General features: G+C 42.0%; 1 protein-coding gene across 6 annotated transcripts in view; it reads right to left on the bottom strand.

Annotated features, from left to right (window-relative positions):
- Window positions 1–22,177, bottom strand: part of LOC144605749 (zinc finger protein 385D-like) — a 435,063-nt gene that overhangs the window by 177,626 nt on the left and 235,260 nt on the right. For 5 of the 6 annotated variants that reach the window (XM_078421277.1, XM_078421325.1, XM_078421269.1 and 2 more), the window contains exon 3: window positions 13,549–13,605. The exons of the other annotated variant lie outside the window; for it this stretch is intronic. In XM_078421277.1, coding sequence (XP_078277403.1) covers window positions 13,549–13,605 — 57 coding nt within the window. The remainder of the gene's footprint in view (window positions 1–13,548; window positions 13,606–22,177) is intronic. 6 annotated transcript variants of the gene reach the window in all.

Below are 22,177 nucleotides of genomic sequence, written 5' to 3'. Positions count from 1 at the left end.
AATTTTTATGCACCACATATATGGTACAAACTCCCAGAAAACTGCAGGTCCACTGCTACTCTCAGTTCTTTTAAATCGAATCTGAAGATTTTTGTGTTTGACGCTGCCTTTTATTAAATCAAATAATTATTCATTTTTTACACTGCACTGTACCTTTTATTCATGTATTTTATACCTGTCTTATTCTATTTTAGCTTGTTTTTATTTTCTATTTTCTTTAATGACTGTTTTTAATTGCTTTTAATTGCTCTTTAATGTTTTATGTAAAGCACTTTGAATTGCCTTGTTGCTGAAATGTGCTATAGAAATAAACTTGCCTTCCTTGCCTCTGGGATCGGGGCTTGAACCATTCCTGTTTGTGGTTTATATCATTGATTTGGATGAAAATTTAGAAGGCGTGATTAGTAGATTGGCAAATGACACTAAAGTGGGTGGTATTGTAGATAGCGAAGATGGTTTTCAAAAATTACAGCAGGATCTTAATCAGTTGGGCAAGTGGGCTGAGGAATGGTTAATGAAGTTTCATGCAGATAAATGCGAGATGTTGTATTTTTGGAAGTTCAACCAGGGCAGGACCTACACCGTGAATGGCTTGGCCCTGGGGAGTGTTATAGAGCAGAGGGATCTAGGAGTGCAGGTATATGGTTCTTAGAAAGTGACATCACAGGTAGATAGGGTGGTCAAGAAGGTTTTCGGTACATTCAGCTTCCTCAGTCAGGGATGTTATGTTACAGTTGTACAACACCTTGGTGAGTCTGCAATTGATATATTGGTCAGTCTGCTATCGGAAGGATGTTGTTAAGCTGGAAAGAGTGCAGAGAAGAATTATGAAGATGTTTGCAGGACTGAGGCTGAGCTACAGGGAGAGGTTGGGCAGGCTAGGACCATATTCCTTTGAGCGCAGGAGGATGAGGGCTGATCTTACAGAGGTATAGAGAGGATGGGAACGATTTAATAGGAAACTGCATCAGCCCTTCAGTTTCACCATATTCATTAACCTGGCCCTGCATGACCTTCCTTTCAGACTTACTTGTCAATACTTCTGCCTTCCCATCAATCCTCCATTTTCTGGCCTGCTGCTCTGATTCCCACCCATTTGCCTCTTAAACCCTCCCGCCTAACACTAGCGAACCTCGCAGCAAGAATAATCTTTCCCCTCCAATTAAATGTCTGTCTCATTCACGTCCCGTTGATCTGCAGGAGAGTCCAATGATCCATTTGAGGCCCACCCTCCTCGGTTCCATGTATTGAACTGAACTATTCTATTTCTTGCCTCACCAGCACAGGTAGTAATCCTGGGATTACAACCCTGGAGGCTCTGTTCTGTTTTTCATTTTATATTTTTCAATTTTTTTACCAAGAAATTCAAGAAAAAGTAACGCCAACAATCAAACACTGCAAGGATAATCAGATGATGTCTGTTAGGAATTCAGAGCAATCTCCCCATTTATGAACTCTCCACTATACTCTCAGCATCAATTATCAAGTCTCTGTATTTTTGCTTCGAGGCAAATTGATTTAAGTAATTAAAGCTATTTTTACATTTTCAGTCTGTAGAAGGGTCTCAACCCAAAACGTCACCTATTCCTTCTCTCCAGAGATGCTGCCTGTCCTGCTGAGTTATTTCAGCATTGTGTCTACCTTTACATTTTCATTTCCTACATCATGCACATTCCAAGAATTCATGTTATGTCACAGCAATAGTTGTCCTCAAGTTTTATAAATCTATCATCATTGGTCTTCTTGTCTATTCACAAAAGCCATATTAAGTTAATTACCAGATATTAATTTCAACAGTGTGAAAGACTTCCTAAAATTTAGTAAATACCAATGTTCAGTGAAGAAAACTCTGACGTTACTACCAATCCAGAATCAACGTAAAGTGGACAGATCACTTCAACACCATCATCCATGTCCCTGCTCAATTCAAATTAAACCAATGAAATTTCCTCCTGCCATCTTCATCTGCAGATGATTTTAAATCTCTCCAAACTCAGCACCACCTTCAAGAAGAAAGCTGGCCATTTTCTCTCAGACATTTAATTATACTGCTCTGTTGCTCACCATTGAATAGCTTTCTGAGGTCATGCATCTTGCAGTTCTTTCCAATAAGACATACCAGGGTGAATTCCCACAGCCATGCTATAACTTATTTTAAAACGCCTATTTTCATTATATTTCTTCTCCATCTTCTCCATCTTGACTAATTATTACATTCTTCACCAGTATGGTCACTGCCTGATGTCGTTTAATTTCCTCATTTTACTTTGGAAGATTATTTAGTTGATTATAACATATAACATATAACATATAACAACTACAGCATGGAAACAGGCCTGTCCGGCCCTACCAGTCCACGCCGACCATTCTCCCTGACCTAGTCTCATCTACCTGCACTCAGACCATAACCCTCCAATCCCCTCCTATCCATATACCTATCCAATTTACTCTTAAATAATAAAATCGAGCCAGCCTCCACCACTTCCACCGGAAGCCCATTCCATACAGCCACAACCCTCTGAGTAAAGAAGTTCCCCCTCATGTTACCCCTAAACCTTTGTCCCTCAATTCTGAAGCTATGTCCCCTTGTTGGAATCTTCCCCACTCTCAAAGGGATTATCTGCAGTTAAGTAGACTCTTTTATTTTTCCCTTTGTCCCTTTGTTTCTTCATCACTAAAGATCTCTAGAAAGTTCTAATTAAAATGCCTTGTTCCAGCCACATGGAAGTTTTAAATACTGGAATAAGATTCCAGATGTAGTTATATTATTCTGTTGCGTTATAATCCCAATGCTGATGGATGGTTTTTCTATTCAATGGTGGAGCAGGATTGTTCAGTAGGAATATGGTCCCAATTCTAGAGTGGGGTTGCTTTATTTCAATAGGTCCAGTATTGGAACTTGGTTATTCTGTTGGAATATGGTCCTACAATTAGAGCCTTTGTTAATCTTTTTTTTCTCCAGCAACTGTAATTTAACTATAAGTATATAGTTCATGATAGTACATAGTTCAATGAATTCAAATCCTGTGTCCATTTAAGTCTTTTTAACAATACATCCTGGCCTTTATATGGCACCTTTTAACATAAAAATGTCTCGGGGAACATCATCAAAGAGAATTTTTGTAAGAATAATAAATGATATAGTTATCTGGACACTTGTGAGAAATGTTAAATCTACTTAAATTTACGTTCCCAATTCTAAGGCCCCAGATACCATTCAGCGATCTACATTTATCTGCAATAGCCAAGGGTTTTTTTTCCAGCCAGTTCTACGTTTTGACTATTGCCAAATTCTTTGTTGGAACCATCGATTCTTCTTGAAATAATACCACCCTCAATGGTGAGTATATCAGTAAGCCCAGCAGTAGAACCCAGACAGAATTTGTATTGTCAACTTTTTATTTTCAGGAAAACTTCTTGCATTTTTCAAAAATTCAGTCTTTGATCTATTCACATCTTCCAAACAAAGCTGATGCTGTGGACAGATATCTAGTGAATGTACTTTCTTCTGACCACAAACATATGATGCTTTTCTTTCCCATTTTTGTGATCTTATGAAATACCACATTTTATTATCTTCTTGAATTTATTTTAACTGGTATGAACATAATAAATCTTAAATTTGAGGTCAAATTTTGAAGATTAATCTTGAGGTCAAAAAAGCTATTTCATTGGCAGAAGCTTTTAACCAGCTGAACTACAGCTCTAACTTCCAACAACAAGTTTAATAGGCAATTAATGTGGACTTTAAAACTCTACAAATAATGTTTAGAGCAAAAGAAAGTACACTTCCTGACTGTATCCAAGGTTTGTTTTCAGTGAGGGAGAGCAGGTTATTACTCAGGGGTATTTATATATTTGAAAAAATGACAGTAAGAACAAATGTGAAAATTAGATGTGTGACTGTTAAAGGGGTCAATTTATGGAATAGTTGCAACAATTCATTCAAAGAGTGTAGTAATAAGTGTAAATTCAAGAAAATGTTCAAAAATATTATATTTTAAAGATACAAAATATGTGATCAGCACTGATAAATGACTGACATGACAGAAATGATGGTTCTTGACTATATTTGTGTTTACATAGAAACATAGAAACATAGAAAATAGGTGCAGGAGTAGGCCATTCGGCCCTTCGAGCCTGCACCGCCATTCAATATGATCATGACTGATCATTCAGCTCAGTAGCCTGTACCTGCCTTCTCTCCATACCCCCTGATCCCTTTAGCAAAAAGGGCCACATCTAACTCCCTCTTAAATATAGCCAATGAACTGGCCTCAACTACCTTCTGTGGCAGAGAATTCCACAGACTCACCACTCTCTGTGTGAAGAAATGTTTTCTCATCTCGGTCCTAAAAGACTTCCCCCTTATCCTTAAGCTGTGACCCCTATGTTTTGTTTATCTGTTTCTGACTTATGATGTTGTGTTTTTTATAACTTATATTTTGTTAAATATTAAGGGTAAGTACAATAAACTTTGGCTTCTGCCTTCACCTTTTTTTTCGGTCAGAAAATATCATGTGTGATTATATCGTTTTATATTTTGATATAATGATTTTGTGCTATTTAACTTTCACAACTGTATGGTCAATCTGTTGTATTGTATTGACTGGAAAGATAAATAAATAAATGCGCCGAATTCTTCAAAATAATGAGTCTGAGGACCAGATGCCATTTTTGCAAAGCAAATATCAGAATACCATAAATCAACCAGAAGATTCTAGAGATTCACACTGCAAGGCATATTCATAAACTCTGTTGCCTAATATGATCAATAATAACAGGCAATGCTTAAAATTCTTTTATCCACTGCAAAATTTGATGTAGTATTTTATTTTGGAATTGACATTGAATTTGATTATACTAATTTTTGTGATGCAGAAGGAACCAGTGGTTAATTGCCCAACTGTAAGGAAAATTTTGAAAATGGTAGGCTTGAAAGAAAAATTGAGGTTTTATATCAAACTTTGAGGTGATGAGAATGTAACTCCCTATCCCAACTGAGGTCAGTGCCAATATATTTTAATTTGCAGCAAAACAATGCAAAATATTTGGTGTAGTTCAAAACCAATGCATACCCTTAAAAGGAAAATGTTCTACTCGTGTAGCTTAGCAACCATGATCAAGAAATGAACATAAAGTCCCAAGTGAAAAAAAAACTTTAAACAAGCAAGAGAAAATACACATCCAGCAGATAGCTCCTACATATAATAATAATAATAATAATAATAATAAACATTTATTTTATATAGCGATTTTCCAAGTGCATATCCATAAAAAGTAGTATAGTAATAGAGCATTTAAGGAAAGAAATAAGATATTCAAAATGGGAATATTAAAAAAACATGCATGAGGTATGATTTAGAGTCAGGAATTTTATTAAGCAGCAACAAAGTTACAAACAGGAATGTGAGCATATGAAAGGCAGATGAAAGAGGAACCATAATGGTCAATAACGCAGTTTTGTTATTTAAATATTCAGAGGTGGAATTTCCGCTTAGCATGCAAATTGGTGATCCTGTTGAGAAATACTTTCAAATTTGCAAGTTTTGGTAGGAATTCGATATTTGTTTCTGCTTTAATACATTAAGAAATTGCTAAACATAAAATCTGACATGAACCAGTGCAACACGACAATATTCTGGAATGCAATTAAAACATTGCTTATCCTTAAATAGTTCTTAATATGTTTCCAAGTGATAAAAGTTTAACATGATTAATACAGCTTGAAATTATTTTTTCATCAAGAAAAAAAAATGTAAACAAATATAAAAGGACAATGTAAAATGTAAACGTGACTTAGTGGAGTCAGCGTGTTATGCTCATTTTCTTAAATTCAGCTCCATTGAAAATGGCATGAATTTCAGAGGAAAAATGCAACATGCCAATGCTGCTATAAAAACCATTTAATACCATAGACCAGTGATGAATTTCTATGCCAGTGTCTATTCCACCATCTATGCACAATCTGATTTTCAATAACTGAAAATATGATCAAAGTTTGCTACCTTATGCCACTTATGCCAGCTACTGGTTCAGTTAAATGTCAGCAATCATTTTCAATAACTAATAGATGTCTAAAAGCTCTCAAAGAAACATGCTCATCAATGTTTTGGTCCCTGAAAGTATATAAGTTAGGTTAGTTTGGTTTAGAGATGTGTGCAGAAACAGGACCTGTGGCCCACAGAGTCCGTGCCGACCACTGATCCCTGTGCACTAACACTATCCTACACATACTAAGGACAACTTACAAATTTACCAAGCCAATTAACCTACCTGTACATTTTTGGACTTTGGGAGGAAACCGGAGCTTCCTGAGAAAACCCACGCAGTTCACGGGGAGAATGTACAAACTCCATACAGACGCACCCGTAGTCAGGATTGAACCTGGGTCTCTGGTGCTATAAGGCAGCAACTCTACTGCTGTGCCACGATGCCACCCTATTATTAACTGAAGCTTCAAACAGTGGTAAATTTGATCTACTGCATGCCTAGTTTAGTGGGTGGCACCGGCTTCTGGTATGATATTTTCTATACCAATACAAAAGTTTAAGGAAAAACAATCCGCATGAGACCTAATGTACTTAAAGCTTGCTTTTGCTTCAGTTTGATCAATTTTGGTCTCACTGTAGATAGTCACAAAAAGCTCGACCCGAAACATCTCCCATTCCTTCTCTCCAGAGATGCTGCCTGTCTCGCTGAGTCACTCCAGCTTTTTGTGTCTATCTTCGGTTTAAACCAGCATCTGCAGTGACTTCCTATACATCAGGTCTCACTGTACTGCAAATAAATGAAACCATACAGTGGGTGGAGTCCCTGGATATCTATTTTAAGTGTGAAGGAAAAAAACATAAAACAGACATGTAAGGAATTCTAAAATAAGTCAATGGAATAAACCCAATGAGTTTAATTAAATAAAATGTGGTAATGGAAAAGATAACATGACATAAAGTAAACAAATCTCCAGGCCCAAACTGTTTCCATCACAGAGTATTAAAGAAATGGGTGAAAAAGTGCAAATGCATCAATCATTATTATACAAAGTTTTCTAGATTGAAGAATTATGCGTTTGTTATGAATAATTGCAAATTTCATTTCATTATTTAAGTACAGAACAGTGGAGATGTAAAGTCACTAGAGACTGCTCTGTTTAATCAGAGGCAGTATTGTACTTGGAAAGGGTGAGATAATCAGAGACAAAGCAAAGATTTGTGTAGTTTAGCCATTTATGATTAATGTTTAGTTTAGAGATATTGCGAGGAAACAGGCCCTTCGGCCCATTGAGTCTGCACCGACCAGCGACTCCTACACACTAACACTACCCCACAAACTCTAGGGACAATTTACACTTATACCAAGCCAATTAACCTACATACCTGTACGTCTGGAGTGTGGGAGGAAACCGAAGATCTTGGAGAAAACTCACGGGGAGAACGTGCAAACTGCATACAGACAGCACCCTTAATCAGGATCGAACACGGATCTCTGGTGCTGCAAGCACTGTAAGGCAGCAACTCTACCGCTGTGCCTCTGTGCTGCCCTGTATGTATCTGATTTTTTTTGTGGAGGTCACCACATGATAGATGAAAGTTTTTCAAAGCATTTAATGCAATTCAATAATGTAAAATGAAAGTCTATGGAGTGATGCTCACCTTGTGACAAGGAATGGAAGGGAAGGAAATTTCCCTGGTTATTGCCAGTTGCTGGGGTGCCATAAGTTTAAATAGTTTCCAATGAGGCACAATGCATGGAAACAAATTGTCATCTAAGTGCTCGTGACTGATGGATCAGTGCTGGAGCTCAGTGATGCAGCTCACACCACTTGTCAGCTGCAGACAGGAGAAGAAAAGATCCCAGACCCCAATCACATGTCTATACTTGGTCTTGCCAATGTGCAGGATGCCATTACAGGAGCACCAAATGCAGACAAAGTTAGGAGAGGTGGACTGGAACTTCTATCTGACCTGAGGCGCCATTGGGGTTGCTAGATGGGAGCGAGGAGGGAGAGGGACAGGTATTATTTCTTGCGATGGCAAGGGAAAATGCCTGGAGAGGGGGTAGGTTGGGCAGGAAGGGATGAGCGAACCAAGGAGTTGAAGAGGGAGTGCAAGGAAAGTGGAAAAGAGTGGAAACGGGAAAATGTGACTGGTGCTGGGATGACATTGAAGGTGGTGGAAATGTAGGAGAATGGGGTGTTGGATGCAGAGGCTGGTGGGGTGAAAGGTGAAGACTACTTTTCCCTGCAATTGCAGGAGATGTAACACCTGTCTGCACCTTAAGGATGGCACAGTGGTGCAACAGTAGAGCTGTTGCCTTACGGTGCCAAAGACCTGGGTTCGATCCTGACTACGGGTGCTGCCAGTATGGAATTTGCGTTCTCTCTGTGAACGTGTGGGTTTTCTCCAGGTGCACAGGTTTCCTCCCACATTCTAAACACATGCAGGTTTATAGGTTAATTGGCTTCTGTAAATTATCCCTAGTGTGTAGTATAGAACTAGTGTACGGACGAACGCTGGTCGGCATGAATTGGGTGGGCCAAAGGGCCTGTTTCCACGGTGTATCTCGAAAACTAAAACCTCCTCCCTCGCTTCCTATCCAGGGTTCCCAACAGCCCTGCCGGGTGGCACAGATTTCCATGTGCACTTCTTCCAACCTCGCCTACTGAATTATATTCTGTACTCCCTCATCTCAATAATCACCAAACCAAACATTCTTCTGTTGATCGTCGCCAAACCCAAATCCCATTCCCTGCTTCCCCAGATCATCTCCAGAGATATCCTTCCTTTAGTCTCCATCTTTTCATCAACTCCAATGAGATCTACCCTATATCTACTTGTCTTCAGTTACCCTCACCTCTAACTGACCCCATAAGCAAATCAGTCACACCTCCAACCATTTCCAGATCTGAATTTGTCACCTACTCCATTATATCTCCACCAGAGTCCTTGCCCGTTATCCATCCCACCAGAGATAATAGACAATAGACAATAGACAATAGGTGCAGGAGTAGGCCATTCAGCCCTTCGAGCCAGCACCGCCATTCAATGCGATCATGGCTGATCACTCTCAATCAGTACCCCGTTCCTGCCTTCTCCCCATACCCCCTCACTCCGCTATCCTTAAGAGCTCTATCCAGCTCTCTCTTGAAAGCATCCAACGAACTGGCCTCCACTGCCTTCTGAGGCAGAGAATTCCACACCTTCACCACCCTCTGACTGAAAAAGTTCTTCCTCATCTCCGTTCTAAATGGCCTACCCCTTATTCTTAAACTGTGGCCCCTTGTTCTGGACTCCCCCAACATTGGGAACATGTTATCTGCCTCTAATGTGTCCAATCCCCTAATTATCTTATACGTTTCAATAAGATCCCCCCTCATCCTTCTAAATTCCAGTGTATACAAGCCCAATCGCTCCAGCCTTTCAACATACGACAGCCCCGCCATTCCGGGAATTAACCTAGTGAACCTACGCTGCACGCCCTCCATAGCAAGAATATCCTTCCTCAAATTTGGAGACCAAAACTGCACACAGTCCTCCAGGTGCGGTCTCACCAGGGCCCGGTACAACTGTAGAAGGACCTCTTTGCTCCTATACTCAACTCCTCTTGTTACGAAGGCCAACATTCCATTGGCTTTCTTCACTGCCTGCTGTACCTGCATGCTTCCTTTCATTGACTGATGCACTAGGACACCCAGATCTCGTTGAACTCCCCCTCCTCCTAACTTGACACCATTCAGATAATAATCTGCCTTTCTATTCTTACTTCCAAAGTGAATAACCTCACACTTATCTACATTAAACTGCATCTGCCATGTATCCGCCCACTCACACAACCTGTCCAAGTCACCCTGCAGCCTTATTGCATCTTCCTCACAATTCACACTACCCCCCAACTTAGTACCATCTGCAAATTTGCTAATGGTACTTTTAATCCCTTCGTCTAAGTCATTAATGTATATCGTAAAGATCTTTTCCCCCGAGGGAAACCCACCCACAATAACCTCTACAACCTCACCCCCCAAACTCCAAAATCCCCCTACCAATCCCTGGTCTTTCCAGTGCCAATCTGACCCCCCACAGCAGCCAAGATGATGAAAGGACATGAAGGAATGTCCCTTTGTGTTGCTTAACACAAAGCCAGATTTCTATGCTGTTATTTTAATGACAGATTTTGAGGTGCATCCAATCCACAAAATTCAACAACTACTTAAAACTTTACATGAGCACTTGTTAACTATCTTTAGATTTTTTTTTTAGATTTAGAGATACAGCGCAGAAACAGGCCCTTCGGCCCACCGGGTCCGCGCTGCCCAGAGATCCCCGCACACACGCTATCCTACACCCACTAGGGACAATTTTGACATTTGCCCAGCCAACTAACCTACACACCTGTACGTCTTTGGAGTGTGGGAGGAAACCGAAGATCTCGGAGAAAACCCACACAAGTCACGGGGAGAACGTACAAACTCCGTACAGACAGCGCCCGTAGTCAGGATCGAACCTGAGTCTCCGACGCTGCATTCGCTGTATGGCAGCAACTCTACCGCTGCGCCACCGTGGCCATTAATTTCATGGTTGATATTTATTAATAATGTATTCAGGTTTAATATGACATTTACTTATAGGTTTATCAGCTCTTTGGAAGAACATAACTGAAATCCTCACCAGCATACTAAATCAGTTCCTATTCAAAATTAATTCTGAATGGAAGTGCTGAAATATTTCAGTCTATTCCAATGCTGCATAGATAGAATAGGTAATTTTTACTTCAGTGAAAAAAAAATCAAACTTGCATTCCTTTGTGCAGTACAGAAATCAGCAGGAGGTTGAACTGACAGATTAATGAAACTTTCTTCATAGCAAATTGCTACAGGCTTTGGCTCAGGTATCTTTAATCTTTCAACTTTAGACATTTGCTGATGATAGCTGAGTTTTTAAACCTCCCCTATGCTAGCCTAACTTCAAAGTAAAACTGTGTAAACTAATGGAAAAAGAACATAATAATTGCTTCTCTCACTGCCACTATTAATGTAAAGTATGTGTTGTTCCTCTTGCATATTTGTACAATTTCATGAATGTCACTACTGAAAATACCTTTTATTTGATTTTTTTTCCAAATCAAATTGGATGCCTCAGCTTCCACTGAAGCACGAGCTTCAGTCACCCAATGTCGTGGTACTGCAATGGATGTTTCCTCACATCTTGATACCTTACAAGCACACCTTACTGTCTGACATCCACATCCAAAACTGACAGCTGACCTCTCAGCACCACAGCCACTTCACCAATGCCCTCATTGTTGCCGGTCAAATGGCCAATCCATAGAGCAGCCATTAATGCCAAGTGGATGAAAGGTGAAAGCAGCTTTGAAGGCCCAGAGTGCTCAAGATTGTATGCAAGGTTATAATTGATCTCCTCAAAGTCAACAGGCTTCCAACATGCTGTAATCCACTGGGGTGGCACGACAAGCTTACTTGTTTGAATGGGTGTCAAGGGTGATGGGGGGGGAAGGCAGGAAAATGGGATTAGGAAGTAGAGATCAGCCATGATTGAATGGCGGAGTCGACTCAATAGGGCGAATGGCATAATTCTGCTCCTATAACTTGTGACAAAGAAGTCAGAAGACAACCAAAGACAATGTGGAAGACTGGCAAAAAAGAGATTAGTAAGAATGAATACATTACATTTCTACGCAGTTAGCCATATTTTGGAATGAAAATGTGTTTATTCGTTTTAACTTTAACTTTTTGTCTTGCATTTGCATTCTATTCTGCATTTGAGATTAAATGCCACAATTAATTAGATGACACATTGACTGTAGAAATCATTTAAAAATTCATAAGGTGTTTTCAGTTGCATTTTATAATGATAATTGTCATCCAACAAGGTCTGTTAATAGTTTGAACAGCTGCTTCACTCAAGAGCTCTGTGATAAGATAGTGAAAGTAAAAGCAATTTTACATTTAAGCTTAGGTGCAAGTTGGCAAAGTCAAAGCTTGGATACTCCCAAGTATGTATTGAGGCACCACAGGAGTTTAACTAGTCAAAACACAGCAGTAGCCAATGGCAGATAACCGCTAATGTTGGCGTTGAGTGTCCAGCTTGGAATGCCCAATATGTCCAGTCTGGGTTGGAGGGATCATTGTGTTTTCAGTAGCCAGTTCAGCTGGTTATATTTGTGTATTCTCAACATTCTCCTGACTGCAGCATGGACACACACACTACGCCCCATCAAATACCGGCTTTATCAAATAGACCTGCATGGCTTTCTTCTCCGTAGTCCAATTAGAATTGACAATAAGGTGTAATATATATTTCCTTGCATCGAATCTCTGTACTGGGCGTTTCAACAACTGCTACCTTAAATTTCAGAATATTTTCATCAGCTATGAATGAGTATTTGATCTCAACATAGTGGAAGAATCCACGGGAGATAACTGACATTGCACCTCTCAACTTAATGTTCAAGTTGATGCAACTCATTATCATGTTGCATCGCCAACTAATTAGTTTAATTTGTGATTAAAACAAATAATGCTGCAAAAAACACTCAGCAGATCAGGCACCATCCATGGAAAGAAAAACAGAGTTAACAGTTTTGGTCCAATATCTTTTGTCAGAGGGACACCTCATCTGGTATTCTGTGACCCAGTATCATCTAGGACAGAGCACTTGATTGGTACCCCAGCCTTTAGACTTTGGACTTTAGAGACACAGCATGAAAACAGGCCCTTCAGTCCACCGAGTCCGCGCCGATCATGATCACCCCATTCACTAGCACTATCCGACACACTAGTGACCATTTACAGTTTACAGAAGCCAATTAACCTACATACCTGTATGTCTTTGGAGTGTGGGAGGAAACCGGAAAACCCGGAGAAAACCTATGCAATCACAGAGTACATGCACTATGCAGTACAAACTCCACAGACAGCACACATAGTCAGGCTCGAACTCGGGTCTCTGGCACTTTAAGACAGCAACTCTAAACTGCGCCACTGTGCTGCCATCTCTATAAACATTTATACCTTACATCACCACTGCACAGTGATTGGAGTATGTGCCATCTAGAAAATGCTCTGCAGTAAATCATCGAGGCTACCTCCCGAATCTACAATCTCTACTGCAAGGAGGATAAAACATGGGAAAGCCACCATCAGCGTGTTCCCTTCCAAGGTTTCGCACCACTTGTACGATCAGTAGAGCACAGGGGAAGATACAGTGCAAAATGTATAGTACTGTCTGATCAGAATAGCTTACAAAATAAAGCATTCACCTGCACTGAGATAAAAATACCAAATAATAAACCTAAACAATCTTGACTTTTAAATGTATAACCATTCTTCCATTGTCGCTGGGTCTAAATACTGAGCAATGCTTAAAGACATTTGAATGGGTAAATGGTAGGAAAGGTTAAGAATGTGGGCCAAACACAGGTATATTAACCAACCAGGGTAGAAATTACGATCAGTGTGGGTGTGTTGGGTCAAAGGGCTTGTTTCTGTGCTGTATAATTCAATAACGAAGTGCAAATAAAATGGCAACTCACTGTTTGGATGTCTTGGTGGCAGGAAGGGAAAAGTTGAAGAGACAAGTTTAGCATCTCCTGTGATTGAATGGGAAAGTGCAGAGTTAGAATTTCAGGTCAATCAGAACTATAGTGCAGGTACTATTAACATACGATCAACTAACGCACGGCAAGGTTTCATGGACTGCACTACAATATTACATGAGAATGAAAATGGTACAGGCATCGTGTAGGAAGGAACTGCAGATGCTGGTTTAAACCGAAGATAGACACAAAACCGAAAATAGACACAAAGAAGATAGACAGTAACTCGGCAGGACAGGCAGCATCTCTGGAGAGAAGGAATGGGTGACGTTTCGAGTCAAGACACTTCTTCAAACTGTGGTACAAGCATTCAAAGTCTGAAGAAGGGTCCCAACCTGAAATGTCACCTGCCCATCCCCTTCACAAATGTTGCCAAAACCACAAAGCACAAAATTCCAGCATCTGCAGTCTCTTGTGTCTCTTCTATTAATGTTGGTTAGGTGATGACTGGCTGTGAAGTAAGTGACAATGATTCACTCAAATTTATTTAAAATTTTGATTCTGATACAGAAAAACAAATAAAAGCCAAACGTATAGAAATTTCTCGTAGACGCAAAAAGCTGGAGTAACTCAGCAGGACAGGCAGCATCCCTGGAGAGAATTCTGAAGAAGGCTCTTAACCCGAAACGTCACCCATTCCTTCTCTCCAGAGATACTGCCTGCCAAGCTGAGTTACTCCAGCTTTTAGTGTCTATCTTCGGTTTAAACCAGCAGTTCTTTCCTACACATTTCGTCCTGCATATAGAAATGTCTCATCGTGTTTCTAAAAAAAATCTCAGAGCCTGTGCCTGTTTGCGAAAATCAGTTCAAATTAATGTCACACAACAGCGGTATTAGAAGGCAAATTTACAAAAGAAGCACGTAATAAACCAATTTCAATTACTCTCTGGAATGCATTTCCACTGCTTTTGTTTAGGTACTGCTGAAGTAACACAAAACAAAAGTGATATCTGATGGCTTCCAATTTCATTGGAGATAAGCTGTTTAATTAACCTTTGAAGAAATTGAGGCAAATTGACTGTTCAAGGGATTAATGTGCATGGCAGGAGTCCAAGTACATACAATAATTAAACCACAATAACCATAGTCCAAACTTTATATCACTGCCAAATTCAATTAGCATTTAAATCAGAAACAGGCAGTTGCGAACAAAATATTTAATAAAACATAAATAAGAGAATAAACGTTCAATGGAAAGCAACAATGGGCAAATAATTAAAGAGATTTGTTTTTAAATTATCTTGAAGAGGAAATAAACTGTGATACTCTGAGGTGTTTTAGCCAATATTTATGCTGCAATCAGCATCACTCAACAAACAGATTTAACTATTCATTAACACACTGCTGGCTATGGGAGGGTGCAGTTTATAATTTGGCTGATGCCTTTCCTATATCACAACAGTGATACACTGCAAAAATGTCCGGGCACAAGACTGTGAAAGGCACAACTGAAATGTGAGTTTTTCTTTCTTGTATTAGAGCGGATGAATTTGCTTCATTGCATCCACAGTTCACCTTCTGGAGGTCCGCTGAGAAGCCGAGTCCAGAGCCTGTAGTCTCTCTGGGCAGAGCCTTGTGGGCCGGAGCCCGGGCCTCGCCAGTCAGAGCCTGGACCTGGGCCGTAGTCTCGCGGGTTGGAGCCTCGCAGGTCGGAGCCTCGCGGACCGGAGTCGGAGCCTCGTGGGTCAGAGCCCGGGCCTTGTGGGCCGTAGTACCATGGGCCGTAGTCAGAGGCTCATGGGTCGGAGCCTCGTGGGTCAGAGCCCGGACCTGGGCCGTAGTCTCGTGGGTTGGAGCCTCGCAGGTCGGAGCCTCGCGGACCGGAGTCGGAGCCTCGTGGGTCAGAGCCCGGGCCTTGTGGGCCGTAGTACCATGGGCCGTAGTCAGAGCCTCATGGGTCGGAGCCTCGTGGGTCGGAGCCTCGTGGACCAGAGTCGGAGCCTCGTGGGTCGGAGCCTCATGGGTCAGAGCCCGGGCCTTGTGGGCCGTAGTACCATGGGCCATAGTCAGAGCCTCATGGGTCGGAGGTGGAGCCTCGTGGGTCGGAGCCTCATGGGTCGGAGCCTCGCGGACCGGAGTCGGAGCCTCGTGGGTCGGAGGTGGAGCCTCACGAGTTGACTAAGCCTGGGTCTGCGGAGCTCGCGGCTGGGGCCTGGGCCGGCACCATGGAGGCGTCCGGAAAGGACCCGGTAACGATAGTGGAGAGGTCAGTGCGGCGGTCGATGATGGCGCCGACTGACGGATGAGGATGGACATGTGGAAGTGATGACGCCGCTTCCGGGGGAAGACCTGGCGTGGCAGGGACCGCCGTGGGGAGGGGGAATAACAATGGACAACCCGGCATGAGGGGACCGCCGCGAGAAGGCGGGGAGGGGGGGAAACGAAGGCTGACCTGGCACGGGGGTACTTTGTAACTTTGTAAGCTCCCTTTATGGGTGACTATTAGCATACCCAACAAAGAATTTCACTTTGACTTGTTACATGTGACAATAAAATATTCAATTCAACAGTTCTTCACGATGCATTTCAGAATAGCAGTTTGTTATTTGTTATCAGTTTGTTATTTTTTTGAGGGACATTGGCATTTATCTATGTGATATTGGGGACTCTCCTCTTTGTAATGGTGTTCAGTGTTCGCCATTGAAGTTGATGTGAGAATCTGTTTGATTATTGGCAAAGTGTAACCTATTACCATCAATGCTTCAGTCAGGATCGAACCCAGGTCTCTGGCGCTGTTAGACAGCAACTCTACCACTGTGCCACCTTGCCAGACTGCAAAAGGCCCCTGATGGGCATGGTGGATGGGTAGTTTGTGAGGTGATCCCGACAGGCCGCGGCTATGGACTGGGAAAGCGGCTGGAAGTCTTCATCAAGGCGCTGCGGTCTCGATGTTTCCCGGATCGCCGCTTCGGAGCCTGGGTCGGGCCCCGGGCCTTGCGGGTTGGAGTCCTGGTCGGCAGAGCAGCCGATGGAGCCTGGGTCAGCACCACAGAGGCGTGAAGTGGGTCTTTGACAGCGGTGAGGCGGCAGCAGCGGTGAAGCCTTGCGACGATGGGGCCTCGGCAGTGGTGAAGCCTCATGGCGGCGGTAATGCCTCTCAATGCCAACCTGCGGTCGATGGTCAATGAGAGTGTGGAGGACCGCCGTGAGGGGGGGAGAACAGTGGAGGACCCAGCGTGGGGGAACTGTCGGGGGTGGGGGACAAAAGGGGGAGCCAGATTGCTTTGTAATTTTGTCAGCGCCATAGGTGGCTGCTATTTGTATACATAGTGTATGCAAGCAAAGAGTCTCATTCTCCCTGTTATGGATACAAGCTGTATTTTCATCCACTAATCAATTCAAAGCAATAGAAAAATAAATGGCCTAGTCGTACACCAATTTTCTATGTTTCTATGAGAAGGCAGGAGAATGGAGTTAGGAGGGCGAGATAGATCAGCCATGAGTGAATGACGGATTGTACTTGACGGGCTGAATGGCCTAATTCTGCTCCTATCACTTATGACCTTATGACAATTCAGCCTTTCTATTACTTTTTGCAAATATACTTCTCAGCCAAATTGGAACATTGTCATATTAAGGATACTCAGAAACTTGTTAAACTTCTAATTATCCACTTAATGAGCACAAATGAGTAAATAGTAAAGTAAGGATATCCGGGGGGGGGGGGGGGGGGGGTGATAATGCCACAATGCCCTCACCCAGCATTTCCACTACATCTACAACACTGACAACTACCTGACAATGTGGAATATTGCCCAGGTATGAGGTGTCCACAAGAAGCAGGACAATCTAACCCAAACAATTGCTGCCCCATTTGTCTACTCTCGATCATTCAGCAAACTGATGGAAGGGATCATTGATGATGCTATGAAGCGATGCTTGCTTAACGACGACCTGCTCTCAGAAACGCAGTTTGTGTTCTCCTGCAATCACTCAGCTCCTGACCTCGTAGAGCTTTAGTTCAAACATGGACAAAGGAGCTGTACTCTAGAGGTGAAGTGAGAGTAACTGCCCTTGACATCATGGCAGCGTCTGATCGAGTCAGGCATCACGAAACGCTGATTAAACTGGAGTCGGTGGGAATCGGAGAAAAATAAACCCTCCAATGGTTGGAACCAAACTGATCACAAAGAAGATGGTTGTGGTAGTCAGAGGTCAATCTTCTCAGCCACAGGACATCTCTGGGGTTCCTCAGGTTAGTGTCCTTGTCCCAGATATCTTCACCTGCTTCATCAATGATCTTCCTTCAGTTGTTAGGTGAGAAGTAGGGATGTTTGCTGATGAAAGCACAATGTTCAACACCATTCTCAACTCTTCAGACAATGAAGCAGTCTCCATCCAAATGCTGCAAGACCTGGATGATATCCTGGCCTGAGCTGATAGGTGGCAAGTACACACCACACATGTACCAGACAGTGATCATATTCAAAAGTGAAAATAGAGCTATCACCATCTGACATTCCATAGGATTACCATCATTGAATCCCCCGCTATCAATATTTTCATGGTCATCATTGATCGGAAACTGAACTAGAGTAGCTATATATACAATGTGGCTACAAGAGCACGTCAGAGGCTAGGAATCCTGCAGTGCATAAGTCACCGCCTAATTCCCCAAAGCCTGCCCACAAGCCTCAAGTTGGGAGTGCGAAGGAATACTCTCCACTTGCCTGGATGAGTGTGGCTTCAACAACACTCAAGAAGCTCAACACCATACAGATGTAATAAGCATCCCATCCACAACAATTCACTCACTCTACCAGTGCCACACAGAGGCAGCAGTTTGTTCCAACTACAGGATGCAGTGCAGCAATGCAACGAGACACCTTAGACAGCACCTTCCAACCCACAACCTCCAACAGCGAGAAGGACAATGAGTGAAAAAGCATGGAACACTACCAACTGGAGATTACCCTCTAAGCCACACGCAGTCCTGACTTGGAAGTATATCATGTTCCTTCATCGCCGATGGGTCAAAATCCTTGATCTCTCTTTCTAACGGGAAATGAGTTATCCCACATCTCAGGACTGCAACAGTTCAAGAAGGCAGCTCACCACCACTTCTCAAGAACCAATAGGGACGGCAATTAAACCTGGCACAGCCTGCAAAGTCGACATCCCTCGAATGAAGAAAAGAAAATAACAAATCAACTAATTTTCATATCCACCAATTTTTATTCATATTTAAGGCAGCAGAAATAAAAACCATGGGAGATATAAAGCGAGCAGCCACTTTAAAATTTTCTATTCCCGTCTGTCAAAACTATGTCCATGTAGCAGTCACTCCGATACCTTTAAGATTTCCAACCCTTTGTTGAATAATTTCTCAGCAAGTTCTTTGCTGTTCTTAACATGTGGTTTACCACCAAATAGCAACATTCATTGATGAAGTAAGGAATCTATACATTTCATAAACACACAGATGAAATCAAAAACGAATAAACTTAGATTGTTTTCTTTAGATTGCCGCTGGCTGAGGGGAGACCTGGTGTAAGAATATAAAATTATTAGAGGCATTTCTAGACAAGATGGTCAGAACCTTCTTCCTAGGATGCAAATGTCAAAGACTGGGGGGCATTGCTTCAAATTGAGAGGGACGCAGTTTAAACGGGATGTGTTGGGCATGTATTTTTTTTACACAACGTGGTGAGTGCCAGGAACACGCTGTAAGGGTGGTGGAGGCAGATATGACTGGGACGTTTAAGGGGCTTTTAAAGGCATGTGGATATGCAGGGAATGGAGAGACATGGATCACATGCAGGCAGAGGAGATTATTTTAATGGCATCATGTTTGACATGGAATTGTGGGTGAGGGACCTGTTCCTCTGCTGTACTGTTCTATATTCTATGTTTATCAACAGGAACTGTGCAGCCGCTGTGAAAAATATGAAATATATTGAGGAGGTGCTGGCCATCCTAAGGTGAATTATGGTAGATAATCGCCCAGACCTGATCAGATATGTCCAAAGACACTGTTGCAAGCTGGAGAAGGAATTGCAGGAGCCCTAGCTGAGATATATGAATCATTGTTAGACATGGGTGAGGTATTAGATGACTGGAGGTGGCTAATTTAAGAAGGGCTGCAAGGAAAAGTCTGGGAACTAAAGACCAGTGAGCCTAACATCTGTGCTAGGCATATTACTGGAGAAGATTCTGCATTTGGATAGACAGAGGGTGATTAGGGATAGTTCGCACGGTTTTATATGCGGGGGATCGTGTCTTACAAATTTGGCTGATGTTTTTGAAGAAGCAAGGCAAGAAGGTTGACAGGGGCAAGATCATAGATATTGTCCATATGGACTTCAGCAAGGCATTTGATAAAGTTTAGCATTTTAGCTGTTCTAAAAAGTTAGGTCGCATGAGGTCCAGGGAGAGCTGGCTGACTGGATCTAGAATTGGCAAGCAGAAGGTGGTAATGGTAAGTGGCTTGTGGTGTGCCTCAGTGCTGGACCCATTACTGTCCATGGTTTATATCAATAATTTGGATGAGAATATACAAGGTACGATTAGCAAGTTTGCAGATGACACTAAAGTAAGTGGTATCATGACACTGAAGATGGTTATCAAATATTACAGCAGGACCTTGATCAGTTGGGCAGGGAAAAAGTTAGTGCTATTTCATGCAGATAGGTGCAAGGTATTGCATTTTGGGAAGTCAAACCGGGTGGGGGGGGGGGGGGGGGGGGGAGGAGGGACTTTCACAGTGAATGGCAGGGCTCTGGGGAGTGTTGTGGAGCAAAAGGATCTAGGAGTACAAGTACATAGTTCCCTAAAAGAGGCATCAGAGGTAGATAGGGTGGTAAAGAATGCTTTTGGTACATTTGCCTTCATCAGTCTGGGTACTGAGTGTAGAATATGTTCAGTTGGGTACGTACAAGACACGTGGCAGCATAGTGGCACAGCGGTAGAGTTGCTACGTTACAGCTCCAGAGACTCGGGATTCGATCCTGGCTATGGGTGCTGTCTGTATAGATTTTATAGATTCTCCCTGTGACAGTGTGGGTTTTCTCCGGGCGCTCCGGTTTCTTCCAACATTCCAAAGATGTGCAGGTCTGTAAGTTAATCAGTTTCTGTAAATTGTCCCTAGCGTGTTAGAAGGTCAGCGTGGAATCTGTGGGCCAAAGGGCCTGTTTCTACACTGTATCTCTAAGCTAAACCAAATTGAACTAAACTTTGGTAAGGCCACATTTGGAGTATTGTGTTTTGTTTTGGTCACGCTGTTGTGGGAAGGATGTTACTAAGCTGGAAAGAGTTATAATCTTTTCCATTCCTCAGCAAAAGCTTTTGAGGAAGTATTATTAATGTAATGGCGTAAACTGGCGGGAACTTAAAGAGACTGAATAATTATGTAATAAATTACATTTATTTCTGCTTTTTTAAGACAAAACTAAAATGTATTTGCACCGATTCAATGGAATACCATCCGAAAGAGCGATTTATTCCCAGACATAATTTCAGAAGAATTGCAAAACAGTAATTATTTCTGTCAACATTAGCATATAAATTGCACCAATACAAAAAATTATCACATGCACTACTTCTTTCAGCTCTTCAGTGTTGTTATTAATTAGGGCAAGCACCAGAGGTAGAGAAATCAAAAGAACATACGGTCATAAGTGATAGGAGCAGAATTAGTCCATTCAGCCCATCAAGTCTGCACCACCATTCAATCATGACTGATCTATCTCTCCCCCTAATCCCATTCTCCTGCCTTCTCCCCATAACCTCTGACACCTATACCAATTCTTGAATCTATCAATCTCTGTCTTAAAAATATCCAATGACTCGGCCTCCACAGGCTTTGTGGCAAAGAATTCCACAGATTCACAACCCTCTGACTAAAGAAATTTCTTAGCATCTCCTTCCTAAAGGAACGTCCTTTAATTCTGAGGCTATGAACTCAAGTCCAAGACTCTCCTACTAGTGGAAACCCTTTCCACATCCACTCTATCCAAGCCTTTCACTATTCGGTACGTTTCAATGAGGTCCACCCTCATTCTTCTACACTCCAGCGAGTACAGGCCCAGTGCCGTCAAACGCTCATCATGAACATCCAAGACTGAAGGCAGTGTTTGGTACAACGTATCAAAAGTCACACGGATGGTGTATTACATTCTGAAAGGAACACCCACACATATGCACTGCACTGTTTCTCCTCTTTCAATGAAGGTAATAAAGCTGCACAGACCATGAACATACTAATGTAGTTCACTATTTAAACAGGTAAAATATGCAATTAGCTACCTATTTACAGAGGATACATTTACATAGATTAACATTTGACCGATTATAAATTCACTCAGACTCAGACTCGGTCTCTTGTCTACACAATGCTTTGCTCTGAACTGTTCTTTACATCTTCAAATAACCTGCTCCTGACACAGATAATTCTACTTGATCCCTTCAAAGGATACAAATTCGGTCTCACATGTTGTTCATTGGATGTAAGACATAGAAAGAGATTATTTAGCTCATTTTATAACCCAGAAAACCCTAATAAAGCTCTAAACCCTACACGCATAATCCTGAAAGAGCTCTCCAGTTTATCCACACACCAGCACCAGGT

This window comes from Rhinoraja longicauda, chromosome 2, assembly GCF_053455715.1.
Source record: "Rhinoraja longicauda isolate Sanriku21f chromosome 2, sRhiLon1.1, whole genome shotgun sequence".
Lineage (NCBI taxonomy): Eukaryota > Metazoa > Chordata > Chondrichthyes > Rajiformes > Arhynchobatidae > Rhinoraja > Rhinoraja longicauda.
Note: the sequence above shows the minus strand (reverse complement) of the source record. Positions and strands in the feature narration are given on the sequence as shown.